This window comes from Lingula anatina, chromosome 6 (genome assembly GCF_051362555.1).
Source record: "Lingula anatina isolate TDL-2025a chromosome 6, LinAna3.0, whole genome shotgun sequence".
Lineage (NCBI taxonomy): Eukaryota > Metazoa > Brachiopoda > Lingulata > Lingulida > Lingulidae > Lingula > Lingula anatina.
In genome coordinates, this window is record NC_141772.1 from 12,869,082 (window position 1) to 12,887,652 (window position 18,571).

Genomic DNA, 18,571 nt, shown 5'->3' on the forward strand with positions numbered 1-18,571 from the left:
TATGTTAAATTCATTACTACCTTTACCTCAGATGAAAATGAGTATTGTGATATTTTTTACTGATGCACACTATTATACAACAAATCCGAGATATATATTATGCCAATGGAAGCTAAAAGCAAAACACGTATGTAAATAACATGAAACATTCCACAAATAAATTAAAAATTAGTGGCATGTTGTCTAACAAAAATTAATAAAAACACTTGAAACTTCTTTGTTGCACGAGTGCAATTCGACTGTTAGTGGAAAAAGACATGTCTAAGGCTCTATTCCCATAGATTTTAGATCGATCTATCCCCGCGGGGAGTCTCACTAGATTACTTTCAGATAATCCGACTTAAATGTCCGTCCCGCCTACTACAAGCTGTAAATGGGTAATTAATTGACAGCTATTTAGCGTGAACCCCCAGGGAGTTAGGTCGATCTAAAGTAGGTCGATCTAATCTATGGAAATGGGGTGTAAGACTAATGAGATACAATTTGAAGTGTGACTCTGAAACAAATTTTTGTAACCTCCTTTACTCACTCAAACAGTTTAGGATTTTCATGCGTGTGCTTTTAAGGATTTGAAACATTTTAACGCACAGCTCGATTAAATCCAAAGAATTTGAATATGTTAAAAGTCCTCCAACGGTGAAAACATCAAATGAAAATGCCTTTGCAAATAGGTCGACTGTGAATCGTAAGTTTTAAGTACCTTTTACGCAAGACGGGGTTCGCATTTGCCAAAATATGTTAGTATAATATAATAATATTTTTAGCGGTTTGTTTTGTTCTTGTGATGAAATTAAACTGTCCGTGTAAGGGAGAATTTGCTCTACAGTAAGATTAGCGTGGCGTAAGTGGGTCAGAATCTAGGGTGGGGCTAACCTGTACAAGTGGGCTCATGATGAGGCCTATCTTCTCCGGGGTCGCCCTGGTACATGACACTTGTTCCTGCACCAGGGGGACCCTCTGGAAGCTCTGTGTTATGTCGTGCATTTTACAGTTAATTAAGTATGATGTGACGCAGTTTAGTCCCTTATCACTCCGCACAGGAGCTTGAATAAGTTCCATCTAGTCCTGCTATATTACAGCAACTGATGGTTGTCGTTGATTACTTTCGTTTGCTGGCATGTCAAGAGCAGTATATGCGCTGTCATTGACGTTGGCATATTCAGCCACGTTGTTATCTGTTGCCATATTGTTGGCCTCCAGTGACATATACTCGTGATCCGTATCTGCACTGTCTGGAGGACTCAAACTGTTTTGTTTCAAACCAGAGGTGTCGCTGTGATCTGTATCAGCAAACGGCTGAGAAGTGGTATTCCGTCTTCTGAATTCAAACGAAATTCAACAAGAAAAATTCTTAATTATTACCCAAAAAGTTTAAGAGCTGTAAAACATAACATCATGTATATCTAAAATAAGATCATCTATGACTAAGAATAAATTTAAGATATTTTTTCATTTAACAGAATCTGGCTATAACAAAAATGCCTTGCACTCTGATCATAAGCTTTATATTTTGGAACTTTGGTTTTACACTGTTATTTGTCTAATACAATAGCAGCACACGAACAATATGTGGTGCCTCGAAATGAAACCAGACAACTTTTGTGTTTTTAATCTCCAAATATTAAAAAAAAATCAATTAAGTTAATAAATAGGCCAGGAACAAGAAATTATTATATAGTATGTTTTATATTAACTATTGTTGAAGATCATAATAATAAACGGGTTGCATTTCAATGTACTCCATGCTATGGTCTTTATTTAAAAATAGCAATTTTTTCGAGATTAGATATTGCATCGCATTGTTTGGTTCCATTGCCTCGCTTTCAAAAATTAGAACAGGCGCTCCAAAACCGGGAGACGAAGTAAAAAAAATATATTGGCCAAGTTCGCCCTTGCACAAGAATGTCCTCGCTGCATTATCTGCAATTAACCTTCCTACGATTTTGAATGTATTTTGCTATATCATTTTCAATCTGGCCCATGAAGAATTTTATTAATCAAGAGTGGGGGAGGGGTGAAAAATCCCCATTGGGGCCACATATAACACTATAAATACAATGGGAATACCCTTAAAATTAAGGTAAAATAAATGTTATTCTAAGGAATTCCGACGGATTTACTTCTTACAACATAAAATCAATAGGACATTCCTAATATGAATTTTCAAAAAGACACCAGAGAGCAAATGAAATAAAATCAACAGACGGTAAACATCGCAGGCTTTGTCAATTTCACCAACTTGTTTATTTCAAACAGCTCACTTTTAGCGCATGCGCAGTTGTTTGAAGCCTGTGTTTACAATATCCTGTTTTAATATTTCAAACAATATTTTCAAAAAAATTTTTTTTGCAACCCCGAAGCTGCTAGGTGTTAATAAATTATGATTTAGCAGCTTTAGTAGGCGTGTCAGACATCAAGTGTCACCCCTACTGAACCAATACTTTGGGGGAGATAAATGACTGTGGAATGATATGCTCCTTGTATCATTTTATTAACATCAAATTTCACAAAAAGACCAACTATACAATTCCATGGTACAGCGGTTTTATACGCATAAGTCACATTATAAGTAGACCAGGCATTATAACTTTGATTACTCTGATTCAGGGGGTGACACTTCTATTGTCCAATGTGTGTAGGTATGGGATCCCAGTTCGACTGACCTTTTTATGACAACCACAACTACCCCCACTAAGATCAGTACCACTGTTGTAGATATCCAGCCACTGATGGCAACAGCCACGGGTACTTGTCCTAAAAATATTACAGAGATTAAATTTACATTGCAGTTGGGTTTATAGACACTTCTATTTGATTTCAGTGCATATTATATGCCCAATAAAAGACTACAAGTTATATCTTATCTCAGTTCCTTATTTTGCGTTCCATTCTTTTAAATGCAGCTGGCTTTGCTCTTTTACTGAACACATAATGTCCCAATAGCTTGTTTTTTAAGATTGTTTATCATCATTCTCATATTATTACCTGTCAATGCTTCTGGTGTCACTTCTTCTCTTTGAATGACTGAAAATAACTAAATAAATTATTCATTACGAAGGACATTTTATGGCTTTTGTTGTAATTATACAAACAGTTTTCTCTCATACAAAGTGTGTGACCAACTCTTTTCGTTTATTTCGTTTATTTATTTGCTAAAATGCGTTTTATCTTATCATTCATACCAATTTCAAATTTCGCTTCATAATACTTTCAAAAATTATTTTCTGACATTTTACGTCCAGTTTTTGCATTTCCCCAATTTTTTGTTTCAAACTGTTCAATTTTCCTAGACATTTTAGCTCTCCCCAATGACTTAGTAATTCATATGAATTCATGTAAAATTATAATCCATTACCGAATTTGAGTCACTTTCTTGATGGAGATATAAACCGGTGGATTCCTATTGTGATATTAAAATTTTTTGAGTGAGTCTAGATATATCATGTCGATTAAAGAAAAATGCTGAAATTTTCCATTTTAAGATAAAGGTCTTAACTACATTGCAATTATTCAATGCAACGTGAAAACAAACGAAGGGATGGAAAAAAACGTCACATTTTGTCGGCACACATTTGGACCTTCTACATGTACTACCAAAGTCAAATTGAACTTACCAGGAGAACCACACGATACGGGAACACAGCTAGGTAAACTCTGGTCAAATGTACCATCGGGTTGGCATGTTAGGTTCTTTACTGTTGAAGTGTCGTTGAATTGGAAGCCGGTGTAGCATGTATATGTGACAGTTTGTCCATCAAATGTAATGGAACGCTGTGTTATCTGTCTCTGATGATCACCTAGAGGAAGGACTTCACAGGTTCCTAGAAGTTGAGCAAAACTGTTCAACTTCTATTGCTATAATTTATTGCAGTTTAATAGCCAAATGGTGTTGAGAACAATTATACACCGAATTACCATGAAAAGCATAACTGCATTAAAGATCAAAGAAAACGTCGACTTCTTTCATAATTTATGTTGTCAATTTTCTATTTGATGTCTTCTTGATTTCAGGCTTACTCATGCATGCTCTTCTCTCCCCTTCAAACGATCCTTGGAGACTGCAAGTCAGTGTGAAACTGGAACCAGAACCGTCGCTGAGTTGATACCCACTGTTACAATTATAGGTAATATTGCTTCCAAATCTGTGACCCCCAGTTGGTAGAGTGGGTGCTGCGTTGGAAATAGTCGGAGCAGCACATTCCACGTCTAAAATATAGTGAATGTCTGTAACGAAATCAATCCATGACAACAATGGTGTAAATGTGTTTCTTCTGTTTTCGTGTCTTTAATGCGTGAAATTCCGAAATGTCTCGTTTAATTCTAAAGTACCGCCGTCTGATCTGATAACTACGACGTCTAATCGTGTTTTTAATTTTTGTATAAACCGCCGTCAATATTAGGTACCTATTTCTGTAGCAGTTGCATATTATACTACTTGCGTATATCTTTGTACAAGAGACGCTTGAAACACAGTCTAGACAAACAACATTGGAAAACGTCCACTTACAACCAAAACACTGGTCACCGGTACGTCCCAGGTTACACACACACTCCTCTGATGATATCTGTGTTTCCGAGGTGTATGTTCTCACACACGTTCCTCCTGTAGAACAGGGGCAGTTGTAGGCGGGATTACCTGTAGGAAACATACCGTACCGAAGGTTACACCTTTTGGTACATATATTGAAGGTTATTATTTTTTAACGTAGCTAATTCCTGGTAGGCGCTGTGACACACCACCGCCAAGACGCTCTAAGCACTAGAGTGATACCACTTTCCGTTCCGGACATTGTCTTAATAACTTTACTTATTCGTCTCCATAGCATGTCCGTCGACAAGATTATTGACACAAAGTAAAAAAATTGTATGTGAAAAACCCAAAACACAAAAAATCGCTTCGATTTGCATCTTATAATTACCTGTACATTGTTTCATTTGATAATTACGGAGACCAAGCCTATAGTAAAAAACATTGCACGACGTTGAAGAGTTATGGAACCAACAGTCTCCATCCCAGTCAACTGCGTCACATGCTGGGTCATCGTTACAGGCCTGTAAACAGTGGGATAATGGCTTATGGGTTGTATTTGAGCCTCCAATGATGCCCATATTTTCATATGCATACAACACGTACTCTGGCACTAAAATAAAATATTTTAATAAATATGTACATGTAGTAGCCTGATGTTCTTATTATTTTCTATAGTGTTTACAAGCTGTGTACTACATACACTATTTGAGACACACATCGATATAAATATAGGAAGAGAAAGACACAAAAATGTATTTCAAGTTTTAACTTAAAAGTACAACCATGCAGTAATTCGCATTCTTGTATTCATTAAGTTCTGACTAACTTACCAGCTAAACACAGTAACTGAACGAAACGAATTGATTGTAGTTAATCCCCTTTACACTGGTCCGCGTCCTTTCTGCGCCCTTTGTGCGACCATGAAACTAGGCAGGACACCGTTGGACGGTCAGGTAAAACCAAGATTCGGGTGTTCAAAGTACGCACACGGGATACAGACGCCTTTACACTGAGGCATTTAATTGTTTTGGCGACCGTCTCAGCGTCCTGACCACATTTTTGAAAGCAGAACACAGAAAGGACGTCGCCCAGTGTAAAGGGGCCTTTACGTAGCAGGTAGGTTAATCCAAGGAGTTATAACAGAGTTATAACTCCTTGGTTAATCCAAGGGTACATTGTGTGTAAATTCCTTACGATATACTTTTAACCATGGAATGTTCGCCAAGTGGACCGATGCGAACAACGTTTTCGACCCTTGGTTGCAACACTCACACCAGTCCATACACTGAGGGAAATTGGGGTGTCATATACCGAGAGCACTAAGATGTTGCGGGCCCTGAGTGCCCAGATTAGCGGAACCCATCAACATTGGCTTTTTGAAATGTATGGAATATATAATCACGTGGTGGAACTGACCGGACGGCCTTGTGGTGGTGTCCGCCTCTGGAGCGGGGGGACGTGGGTTCCACTCCGTCCGGGGACATATCGGTCCGTCAAAAACGGTAGGGAGACGAACGCGACAACAATAAGTCTGCACAAGGACCAAAGATGACCACCCGAAACCTTTGAGTATTCTGCTGATAGGTCTCACTTGGATGACCTGGGTTATCAAGATGCTTTCCCCGGGTTCTGAGGCTGATACCTATAGGTCTCAGTTTGGGGACTACTGCTGGATTCCCCAAAAGGTCTCTGGATGAAACCCCAATTTTCCTCAGTGTTGTTTTATATGTCAAATCCTAAGTAAACTTGTCTTGCTTCAAATGTTGTGTAAGAAACTATGATTTCATTTTAAAATAGGAATATTTCGCTTTAATAAAAAAAGAAAAGTACAGCGAATTAAAAAAAAACTAGCAAAGAAAATAATCCACGCAAAAGAAATAGGCCTACTCACGTCCACATACTGGTGGTTCCCTATCTAACACATCCTCTCTGTCAGTACACGTGATTGTAAGAGAACCGTATATATGGATATATGGAGGAGTAACACACGTGTAGGTAACGTTCTGTTGACTGTTAACACGGACAGCAGTTGGAGATCGACTTGAATGAGGCACGTCTGGCACGACACAACCTGAAAGGTTGAAGAATCAAGTAATCAAAATACTTTTTACATAAACGGACGCCTTTTTCATTTCTAGATTTGAAATACCAAATCAAAATTAGATCACCAACCTTACTCCAGAACATGCAAATATTTGTTTTCATACACAGAAAACATTTAAATATATTTGCATACAATTTTATTTGAAATTAAAGAGTCTTTTAGATTCATATTAGTACCTGTCCTCAAGCTTTTATAGGACTTCACTATATAAGAAACATATTACCTGCGTCAGTTCCACGTATGTCAAAGTTCAAACTGCACATACAGAAAAATACACACAGTTGTGACAATGTCTTCATTGTACCGTCGAATGCCCTGGAATGAGGTTTGTTGACACGCGTATGACATAGATGAACAGCTTGGTAATCAGATCAGAAGTGGATTTTTAAATTATGCAGCTGAAGGCTAGTTCTTAAGGAATAAGTGAAGTAAGTTTTGTTATATTGCAAAACGTGTACACAAATGAGGTCAGAGGTCACCTGAGATCAAATCTGGGACATTTTTGGGAAAATAGACTGTTGAATTTTCAGCGGTACATAACGGTTAGGAGGTGAGAAAACAAAATAGAACACAGAGCTATGTAATACAGGATGTTTCTAGCATAGCATATTCAGGTATCCTCATTTTTATGTTTGTAACATTATAATACATTTACACGCATTTCATCAAATATTTTCGAGTCATTTTGTCCGATTGCCTATAATCTGCGTGTATGAACCCTCCTTACCTTGAAACTACCACTCACCCAACAATATAGCCTAGGCCTGTATGGTTGATGATTTGACAGAGTCCTGGCAACATTAACTAGGGACCTGGCATAACCTAAATCAAGAAGTTATAACCACCGATCGCTTTTTAATTCAATGTGATCCTTTTAATTCAAGGTGAGATACGTGGTATAAAATATAAAATGGGTCACTTCCTTGTTCACAAAACCCCGCATCTACCCGCTAGGCCTCACCACACTTTGACAAGTCTTATTTTTAAGGTCATTCAATAGAGAGATATTTGGCTATAGTAAAATTAGGGTTAGTATAATACCTGTTACATGTACATGTACTATAACCAGTACATGTAAGCAGCAGATAAGCCAAGATGTTCCGAGAGAATTGATGTGCATAGATGAGGATTGAATCGTGTCTTTGATACAGTAAGAGCACCCAAGCAATTAAGTGTAAATGCTTTGTACAGAAGGCGACGTATTTTACTAGATATGTTAAGAGACCATTCCCATCACCCTATCGTACTATCAGGATCGATTTAACTCCGAGGGGATTCTCGATAAATTTCATTCAGTTTAAACGTGCACGAAAATTAATTACCCCCTAGCAGCTTAAATGGGCGTGACAGACTATTAATCACGATCAGGCCTACCCAAATACTAGACTCGGCACCGAATGATCCTGAATTCACCGATAGATCGGACCACACTACCCGTTTTCAAGCTGTGCGTCAGTAAGCACTTCGAAGTATCAGACGCGACACCGCTATTGCCTAGTACGCGATGGGATAGCGATGAATCTGAGCGGTTTGGAAAGTATAGTATATCTCATCTCAAAATTGGTTCAGGGGTATCAGGCCTTCCCAACTACCAGACTCGGCACCTACGGGTCCAGAATAAACCGGTATATCTGACCACACTACCCGTTTTCAAGGTGTGTGTCAGATCGCATAAAAGAGTATCATACCCTATCACAAATTCTGTAAGCCTACCTGTCATCCGGGTATCGCGCCTCGTTTTCGTCAAGTAGGAGTCGTATGAATACAACAGACGACTCCCTCAATCAGGGGGTGGAAACGCGCTACTTATATGATTAAGACGAGCCTAGCCGTCAGTACCGGTTATTGTTTTGTGACCTTGAGGAGCAATTAGGTTTGGTCGTTGCGGCACGCATCAACAGTAGTTGAACTACCACACCTGGGTCTTTTGTTTTTGACAACTGTTCACTCGTCATCGAGGCGCTTGTTCAAGACTACAGGCTGATATCTACTAGTACTACCAGTGGCTTCATTAGTAACGTTCCCACAATACTTAAGTTTTCTGTCCGTGCGTACAAACCCTGAAAAAGGACAGCCTCGCTGACGAGAACAATGGACGTTTCTCGCCCCTCTCTAGGATTACCCCTGCCCTCAATCTCGTCCATCCCGGTAGTCACGAAAATATTTAACCCCCGACAGAATATGCTTCTGCTATCAAAATTAGGTCTACTTTTCTAAATTAATATATAAGTTTGCAAGTTCTTATTTACAAAACATCATTGGCTATGTCCGAACCTAAATTTTATGTTAAAAATTGCGGTACTGTCAGATTTTAGCATAAACAGAGAAAATTGCAGCAGCGCATGAATCTAGATGAGATGCACTACTTTCCAACCCCGCTTAGGATCATTGCTATCACATCGCGTACCAGGCAAAATCGGTGTGGTGGCTGATACTCTGTAATGCGATCTGACACACACCTTGAAAACGGGTAGTGTGGTCTGATAAACCGGTTTATACTGGACCCGTAGGTGCCGAGTCTGGTAGTTGGGAAGGCCTGGGTATGATACCGGTGAATCCAGGATCATTCGGTGCCGAGTCTGGTAGTTGGGTAGACCTGACGATTACTGTTGTCAGAATAATCACCTGACCCGTACTTCTCTCAAGTTTTAATGACGTTATAAGGTCTTCAGTGTTTGTAATTAGAACCATAATAAGACCATGTGATTACGATTTGTCACTTTCTTCATTCACACCACACAACGATTTGATTGGTCTTCTCTGTTAAGACATCTTAATTACACGACTTAAAAGCAGGGGGTGGTGGAGAGATACAACCGGGGCTTGCAAATTAAAGCTTTTTACAGTGACCGTTATGTCTTGGACCCTTTTTTTCACATGGAGCAGTATACAGTCCGGAGTGCGGTTATTTTAATGTCCTACGGTACTTCCATTATCACATATGTTACATATCACATTAATGTATACAATTATCTAATTTTAATTAAAATGCATACAATTACTCCTGTCGACAAATAGAAAGTCACTTATGAGCTTTTATATAAGTATCTTTAAGACCACATCTGGATCCGCTAGATTTTTTTATTCTTTATTTATTTATTTATTTTTATTTATTTAATTTTTTTTTTTTTGCTTTTCTTTTCCAGTGGTTGTTTCGAAAGTGTACACACGTCAGTGTGACTTTTTATTTTATTGTTTATGTACCATTCATTAATTAATGTATTTAATTATTTATTTGTTCGTTTGTTATTTATTCTATTATTACATGAAGATGTACACAGAAATCATATCTTATAAAGTGACTGAACTTTTTTGCAACGTGCTTAAAAGTACGTGTTGCTTTGTTTATTACATTTAACCCTCATTTTAGAAGATGTTGTTAGTTGATAATGAGTCACCCTCTATGGTGATATTATCTAAGCATGGATCTTTGTTTTCCATATCAAAATACTTTTATTGACATTTAATTCAGGGCAAGGACAACGAGACAATGAAAGGGCTGTCGAGCATTTTAAAATCATCTCTGATATTTTGTTTACTCTGTGGGTGGCAAGAAGGCAACGCAGGTAAGTGAAACAAGTTTTCACACAGGATGTACATGTACACCCCAACCCCTAATCTCCCAATGAATAACTGAATAAATAAAAAGCGCGACATGAGACAAAAGATGAACACATTTTCTGTCCCGTGCCCTACAACCATTCTTATCTGCTGATTTATGTATTTTAGCAAATGTAAGCAAGATACTTTTCATTCATGTTTCCACCCCCTTTTACATCTAACCAAAATCCTGGATCATGCAGTGCATGCATTTACTTATTTCAAAAGTTCAAAAGATTGTTCTAATTTTGCATCGTGGTTGCTATGTTGAGTCAGATTAGAAACCAGCGTAATAGGAATGGAAGTCCTAGGAATGGAAGTCCGGGTTCCCATATGATATTAGTACAGGTTGGGGTTAGTTGGAGTATTGGGGTTAGTATAGGGACAAATGTCACCTGTACAAGTAATGGGAAGCGTTTCACCTAACTTTCTGCAAGGAAGCTGTCACGATCCCCAAATTTACAAAATGGCTATCCCCGTCAATAAACAGTTTCGATGTAGCTATTTTCAGTACGTTATTACCTCCGCCAAGGAGGTTATGTTTTCACCCCTGTTTGTATGTTTGTCTGTCTGTCTGTCTTTCCGTCTGTCTGTCATCAACATAACTCAAAAGGTTATGGACCGATTTTGATGAAATTTTCAGGAACCGTAAGAAGTGGGCCAAGGGACAGATGAATAGTTTTTAGTGGTGATCCGGATCAATAATCAATCAACAATAATAAAAAATTGCTGCCTTGGCGTGGGTCTGCGCTCTCGGAGTGCTTTTCTAGTATATGTGACTAGTTTCGTTACTTATCTGCCGCTGTCTGTCCTCCGAACACTGGTGATACTCTGGTACTAGTAGTATTCTTTTGTAGGAGGCAATTAATGCATACGCGAAATATACGTCGCTAAAATTAGCCACATCGTTCGTTTATCTTATATTACCCACACATACAGTTAACATGGTCTATATCTATAACTTTTTTGAATTTCATTAACATTAAAAGCTTAAAGACGTGACTTTTTGAGATTTATTCAACCTCTGATTTTGGGCTTGATTTTGAAAAAAAAAGAAGAAAAAGTAGTCTACGTTCACATATACCACAACCTAAAAAATGAAGAAATTAAAATAAAAAATCAATTTGCCAAATCCTTTGTATGTTATAGGTTGTGTTGTGCCAGACGTTCCTCATTCAAGTCGATCTCCATTTACTGCCAGTGTGAACAGTCACCAAAGTGTTACCTACATGTGTGTTACTCCATATATCCGCATATACGGTTTTCTTAGCATTATGTGTACTGACAAAAATAATGTTTTTGATAAGGAACCGCCAGTATGTGGACGTGAGTATTTCTTTTTATATGGATTTGTACTGCAGATTACTTTTGAATAAAACTCTTCTTTCTTATTTTCTATTTTCGATGTGACATACTTTATCTTTGCTATGAAAACAAAATATAATTCTATTTTCGAATGAGAATACAACCGTTCCTTACGAAGTATTTAAAACGTATTCCTTACACAGGTGTAATAAGAGTTTTACTTTTAAGGCTGGGGCTGGGTGTTGAGGCATGGGTTTAGAGTGAAGACATATTCTCACCGGTCCGCTGAGCTAACCTTTCATGGCTAGGAGTAGTTTGTGAGGGGTTTACATACAAGTACACAATGATTTATATCACTCACTTATTATGTATAACATGTGGGGGTGGTTGCACGACACACAGGGTGCACTGATATTGTGAATACAAGATGCATTGAACTTTTTCCATGTCGATACATGTATCTCACTCAAAAAGTGTGTAGTGCACACCTCGTAATCAATAAATAAAGTGTAAGCACACCATTTCATTTCAGTGCCAGAATACGTGTTGTATGCGTATGTAAATAGAGGTCTCAATCATGGCACGTATACCAACGTCAAGCCACTATCCCAGTGTTTAAAGGCCTGTAACGAAACCAACACATGTGAAGCAGTGGACTGGGAAGGCAACTGTTACTTCCATTACCGTTCTAAGTCGTGCAATGGCCTTTACTATAGAAATGGTCCGCGTCACTATCAAATGAAGCGATGTGCTGGTAAGATGCAATTTGAAGAATTTATTTGTACTAGTAATAACGTTTTTTCAAAATGCCTTACTTTGTACTTATAATTTCATCGATGGATTTGTTATGAGGATGAATAATAAGTTAGACACAATTTTCAGAAAGTAATATTACTCGTGCTTAAAATGTATAATATACGATATAAACGGCGGTGGCTGTAATTAAATACCAGCATGAACATAACCAGTAACGTCATAAATGAGCTAAATACGCAATCAGAAATATTGCGCATGAATCAATAACGCAGTAGCTATAAAGTTTGGTTCGTTTCCTACAGATAATCCCGCATACAACTGCCCCTGCTCTACAGGAGGAACATGTGTGAGAACATATACCTCACAGATACAGATATCTTCAGAGGAGTGTGTGTGTAACCTGGGACGTACCGGTGAGCAGTGCTCTGATTGTAAGTCTAACGCTGTTTACCATTGTTGTTTTTCATACTTTATAACTAAGACCGAGATTTAAGTGTCGCCTGCACAAAGAAACAAACACGTTACGATGTACACATAAGTTGTTTTATAGCCTACATGAATATGCACCTAAACAATAAATTATGCTACATTTTTTATTAAAAATGTGATGCAAGGTAAAACTCTTAGGTTCGTTATCAATATAATTAGCCATTTTTTCGTGATGCTTTAAGAAATGATCAATATACAAAAATATACATGTATGGCTACATTTATTTGTCTGAGCTGGAGCGTCGTTACTTTTACGTACAGTTTTAATGGAAATCCTGAGATTTTTTGTGCAACCAAGCGTCAGCTTTACGTTGCCGCGACTATTTACAAACATACACTATGTTTTTAGTCGTGGAATGTTCTGCCCCAACTATTCCTAACACAGTTCGCTCACCGGCAACTGAAGTCTACAGATTCAACAACACTGTTACCTTCACTTGCAACAGTGGGTATCAATTCAGCGATTCCAGTTCCAGCTTCACACTGACATGTAGTCTCAGAGGAGAATTTGAAGGGGAGAGAAAAACATGTATCAGTAAGTCTGCAATAAAGAAGGCAGCGAGATAGAAAACTAAGGAATAAATTGAGAATTATTAATGAAATCATCACTCTGATGCAGTTTGACATTTTATATGGTTATTTCTGTAATTCTTCTGACGGTATTAAAACCTTACGGATTTGAATAAACTTGAGTAGATAAAGAAATTGAAAAAACCCTCCACTTCCAGGAACCTGTGAATTCTCCCATCTGGGCAATCACCAGAGACAAGTTACACAGCGTCCCGTTACCTTTGAGGGACAAACTGTCACATATACATGCACTGATGGCTTCCAACTCAACGATACGTCAACAGTAAAGAACCTCACTTGCCGAACCGATGGAACATTTGACCAGAATTTACCTAGCTGTGTTCCTATATTGTGTGGTTTTCCTGGTAATATACTGAATTTGAATTTTGCAGAAGGACCATATGTCTTCAAGCAGAATGTGACGTTTTCTTGCATTCCTGGATATCATTTTGCTGGATATGACGTCGAAGCGTCGTTTACGTCACAATGCATCAGAACAGACACTTTGGAACCACCTGTACCTGACTGCAAAAAAAGAACATGTACTTTGCCTTATCTAAACAATACAATGACAACTTCTGATTATACGAATCTATTCTTCATGACTTCAGTTGAATTCAAATGCATGAAAGGATTTCAGTTCCCGGATGGTAGTACCAGTGTTACCTTGGCGTGTGATGAAACCGGTGGATTTGGGATGGACACTCTTAGTTGTACAGGTACGAGTATTGAGGGGTATGTATAGTGGGTGTCCACTCCTATCCCCGTGAGGTTGAATTGGTCAGACCAGGGTGTCATCAACTAAAAAAATAGCATCCACTATAACACCCTTATGGTCAGGGAACGTGTGATCTTGCATAATGCTCTAAAAGTTTTTGTTGAAATACTTTTACTAGGATACTTGATACTTGTTAAGTTATTACATTATGTGCAACCTGAGTATTTATGCTTAAGAAAATAATTGAATAATAAAACACTTGGTTAATTAAGGGTTTGGCTATCTAGTAAGGCAAAAAAGTGATATCGTTGTTGTTTTCAGTTTCACCTTCAGGAACGTTGCCTGAAGCTGGTGCCAAGGCAGCACGCTCAGACTCTAACCTTGGTGTCAGTGTCGGCGTGGGCGTTACTGGCGCGATAGTGCTGATATTATTTGTCATAATTGTTGTATTCATCAAACTTAGACGGTAAGTGGCATAGAACCATTAACATGTTGTTTTATTCATTCCTATCAAACATAGCGATAAAGGTTTAATGTAGAATAAAAGAGTGTTTATGGCCGCTGTGACTGAAAACGTGTGATATATTCTAGCAGTATAAATACTACATGCCACACGGTCCATTTCAATCTATAACCATGTTCCTGTTAGATAAATATGGACATATTCATTTCCATTATGTGAAAATGTTATGTATTTGGCCCATCTTGACGATTTCAGTTATCTCCCCATGATAAATTTTATGTGTTCTTAGATTTTGTTTTGGGCAATGTTTACACAATTCGAATTAAGATCGATATTTCTCCTTCTACCTCTCGTATGCCTTCAACCTACTTGCTGATAAGTGATAAGTGTGAACTATTGTTTTTCGTTTCCATTCAGAAAACATTGCCACGCATCTCAACCGTCCAAGGCCGTTAATGCTGATCACAGCGACATCTCAGAGCTATACCAAAACAGTTTGAGTCCGCCAGACAGTGTTGATAGGGATCACGAGTATATGTCACTGGAGGCCCAAACCATGTCAACAGTTAGCCACGTGGCTGAGTATGCTAACGTCAATGACGGAGATTATACTGTTCTGCGCACTGCAGCAAACGCAGCTAGTAACAGGCACCCAACTCCTGCTAGCGCGGTTAACAGTTCGAGTTCGCCAAGCAGCGCTGATAGGGAACACGAGTATATGTCACTGGAGGCCACAACTATGGCAACAGATAACAACGTGGTTGAGTATGCTAACGTCAATGACAGCGCATATACTGCTCTTTGCATGTCAGCAAACGAAACTAATCAACGACATCCACCAGCTCCTGGAATAGGCCTATATCAGAACGAAGTGTAACTCATTTAAGCTTATGTGCCTAATGGTACTAGACTAGACTGTCGTATAATACTTCATTTTTGCAGAATGTATGGCATAACACAGGACATGTAGAGAAAACAGGTGTTATGTGCCCATGTGCCCAAAGTACCTAGTTCTGATCCAACGTGTACAGGATAGCCCTGTCCGAAAATTTGACCCACTTACACCACGCTAACCTTAACCATGTGAATATAATGGAAGGCAAAATCTCTTTATTTTTTGTATTTCTTCTTCTACTGACAATGAAATTGTGCTCGTGGAACATAGGAATCTCAAATCTTTTTTAAAATTCTGATACCCGTATACCCAGTTGTAATATTATTTGTGGTTCATTATTGTGAAATGTTTCATTTTATGAACAGTTCGTGTTTTGCTTTGAGTTTATATCATGCATAATATATTCTTCGGCTTTTTTGTACTATACTGTATGCCAGTAAAATATCGCAATATTTAATCTTCACATCTGAAGTAATGGCAGTAGTTCACTTATTATAGAGATTTATATTGTCATTCTTGCTGTCTATTGCACATACATTTATAATATAAGTCACCTACCGGTTCTGTATAATCAAGATGGTTATTTTCTTATTTTGGAGTTTATTATCAAAATAGAGCAGTTATGCCTATGATAAACCCACATTTTAGCGGCTTTTGCAATATTCCAAGCATATGCTAACATACATTTATTTAGATTATAAAAAGATGAGTGATATATCATTTTCTTCGTGTATAAAGCCGGAGAAACAATCGCTATCATGAACTGAGCCCATGAAGTTGCCATTGAAATATCCAATGTCCCCATCTCCAAGAACATTTTTAGTTCTCGTTGAGTAGAACATTTTCAACAGAATAGTGATATGTGTGAGATAATACACTGTCACCCGAGCGATATATGCCATAACACCTCGAGCGTTAGCGAGAGGTGTTCATGGCATATATATTGCGAGAGGGGGACAGTGTATTATTTGACATACATACCGAGAAAAAATTCAGTCATTTCATCCTAAAACACCCCCCAAACCGAATAAAGTGACCCTATATCACGCTCTAGGGATGTTATATGAAATAAACTCGTCCACGTGCGCTGGTCACCTCTCCCAAAATTCTTACGTAATGTCTGACCAATTTGGTCAATTTTTGCTAAATACTTGGCATGGACGTTCAACTGGCGTGAAAAGTATTTAATCAATCGTCGACATTGACCATGCGCGTCTCAGCTGAGCCACACCTAGCTGGACCTGCTGCAGAAAAAAGGTCCCAAGGCAAAACCTCTACTTTGAAGTGACATTTCTGATAAACAAGGAGCGTCAGACCGGAATATAGTCAAACTAATTTTTCACAAGTGCAAAGGAGAAAGAAATTTATTTTTTGGTGATATTTCTGACAACAACAGTTTCGGAATATAGTCAAAATCAAACGGATGTTTATTACAAGTTCACGAGAGTAATAATTCTAGTTTTTATAGTTATTTCTGACGACGAGGCGGTTACGGAATATAGTCAAAAACAAACGGATGTTTATTTCAAGTTCCCGGGAGTAATAATTCTAGTTTTTATTGTTCTTTCTGACGACGAGGCGGTTACGGAATATAGTCACAATCAAACGGATGTTTATTTCAAGGCCACAGGAGTAATAATTCTACGTTTTGGTGACATTTTTTACTACGAGGCGGTTTCGGAATATACGTGTGCTAGTTTCAGAGCATGGAGCATGCTACATGTAATTACAAGTTCAAAGGGGGAAATATTTGATTTTTACCGATATATCTGATAAAGAGGAAGAATGAACAGCTTAAAAACAAAAGGTAAATAACACAACCCTCGTTAAAAAGTTATAGATTTACAAATAATCTGTACGCACGTGTGGCTTAAATGTAAACTAAATCCCGTTTTCAAACCATATCCATATGATAATGTAATAAAATTATAAATAATAATTGTTAAACGTGAAATGTTTATGCTAATTTTTTAAGAGTGTGAGAGATTTTAAATTTGTCAACTGGTAGATATATAACACAAGCAACGTCAGTATTCTCGTGATGCCAAGAAGGTCTCATGATCAATCTGTCTTTAACTTCCAGCATTTAAGAGACCTCGACTGATTTAACCAAGATGTAGTCGTGGAATTTTAGACTACATCGAGGTTAAATCCGAGTATTCCGAGAGACGCTACGCAGAAATGTCGAGTGAAGCGAGATATTTTTGGATAGCGGCGTGAGGTTGCCCTCGATCTTCACTGAAGCTTGTCTAAATGGACAGGCTTCAGTGATCATCATATCGCCACGGTCACATAACATCCCTAGGTATGTATATAATAATGATACATTCAGGAAACTAATGAAACTGTGCCGCGGAGTGATACATGTGGATAGTGAAGGCTGGATGGTGCAAATATATGACGATGAAGGATAGAGTTCGATCTAAAAGTGACAAATAAAATAATTAAGTTACATACTTTAAAAAAAGTTTTCTTTGCCATATTTGGGTTACATATTGTAAACATTCTGCTTATGACGTGGCTAACATCATACACATTCTTTGTCAAGTTTTCATAGAACCAATTCACCTTCATCTATTATCTTATATCATCCACCACTTTTAGTTCTTGCACTTCTCACACAGGTTCTGCTCCGTTAGTTTCCTTGATGCATTATAATCCAACATTATTCTGTTGGGCATTCGAATTCCTCCAAGGCAAGAAAATCAAGCAATGGGTCGGAAAAGGTCTTAAAATCGCTGTTTTACCAAATACATGTATATGTTGGCATATGTAACATGTTGAACCATTTTCGAAGGTCGCAAACTTCAGAGGATATTTACGGGGGGGGGGGGGGGTGTAGAGGGATTTTAAAATTCTTAAAAAAAACACTGTTGTACCGCTTTAGATCAGTTACATAATTTTTCTTGGGGAAGTACAAACGTTAGTATCGTCATCCCCCCCCCCCACACACACACAAACAATATCGCGCACAGTTACTTCTATCCGGAAGTATGTCGCATGCTTTTTATTTCAATGTCAGCTCGATTCACATCCACCACGTACAGTGTACGCATGCGGTAAATATACCCTCTAACAGGGCGACTGAAAGATTTTTACGGATATTCACAGATGTCTCTAGCTAGATAGATTGTCATTTT

At 38.1% G+C, this 18,571-nt stretch overlaps 2 protein-coding genes across 2 annotated transcripts; one reads left to right on the plus strand and one right to left on the minus strand.

The window, feature by feature from the left end:
* Window positions 1–88: 88 nt before the first annotated feature.
* LOC106177346 (uncharacterized) lies at window positions 89–7,593 on the minus strand. The gene is made up of 10 exons (XM_087015720.1): window positions 7,381–7,593; window positions 6,859–6,950; window positions 6,423–6,602; window positions 4,920–5,141; window positions 4,508–4,636; window positions 4,018–4,206; window positions 3,615–3,821; window positions 2,986–3,024; window positions 2,664–2,754; window positions 89–1,318 (listed from the first exon to the last, which is right to left on the minus strand). Exons 1-10 carry the CDS (start codon window positions 7,434–7,436, stop codon window positions 1,069–1,071), a joined length of 1,455 nt encoding a protein of 484 aa, XP_086871846.1. The 5' UTR covers window positions 7,437–7,593; the 3' UTR covers window positions 89–1,068.
* Window positions 7,594–11,402: 3,809 nt separating this feature from the next.
* LOC106154255 (sushi, von Willebrand factor type A, EGF and pentraxin domain-containing protein 1-like) lies at window positions 11,403–16,417 on the plus strand. Its single transcript, XM_087015190.1, has 7 exons — window positions 11,403–11,561; window positions 12,073–12,294; window positions 12,599–12,727; window positions 13,135–13,320; window positions 13,514–14,074; window positions 14,395–14,539; window positions 14,954–16,417. The coding sequence occupies exons 1-7, from the start codon at window positions 11,465–11,467 to the stop codon at window positions 15,411–15,413; spliced, it is 1,800 nt and encodes a 599-aa protein (XP_086871316.1). The 5' UTR covers window positions 11,403–11,464; the 3' UTR covers window positions 15,414–16,417.
* The last annotated feature ends 2,154 nt before the right edge of the window (window positions 16,418–18,571 follow it).

Excerpts from the sequence above, each read along its gene's own strand:
- LOC106177346 (XM_087015720.1), bottom strand. The coding sequence starts at position 7,436 with ATGTTGCCAGGACTCTGTCAAATCATCAACCATACAGGCCTAGGCTAT. Across the intron at positions 3,025-3,614 it reads CGTATCGTGTGGTTCTCCTG|TCATTCAAAGAGAAGAAGTG; the intron begins GTAAGTTCAATT and ends AGTTATTTTCAG. Across the intron at positions 1,319-2,663 it reads GTTGTGGTTGTCATAAAAAG|AAGACGGAATACCACTTCTC; the intron begins GTCAGTCGAACT and ends GTTTGAATTCAG.
- LOC106154255 (XM_087015190.1), top strand. The coding sequence starts at position 11,465 with ATGTGTGTTACTCCATATATCCGCATATACGGTTTTCTTAGCATTATG. Across the intron at positions 11,562-12,072 it reads GGAACCGCCAGTATGTGGAC|TGCCAGAATACGTGTTGTAT; the intron begins GTGAGTATTTCT and ends ATTTCATTTCAG. Across the intron at positions 14,075-14,394 it reads GGACACTCTTAGTTGTACAG|TTTCACCTTCAGGAACGTTG; the intron begins GTACGAGTATTG and ends TGTTGTTTTCAG.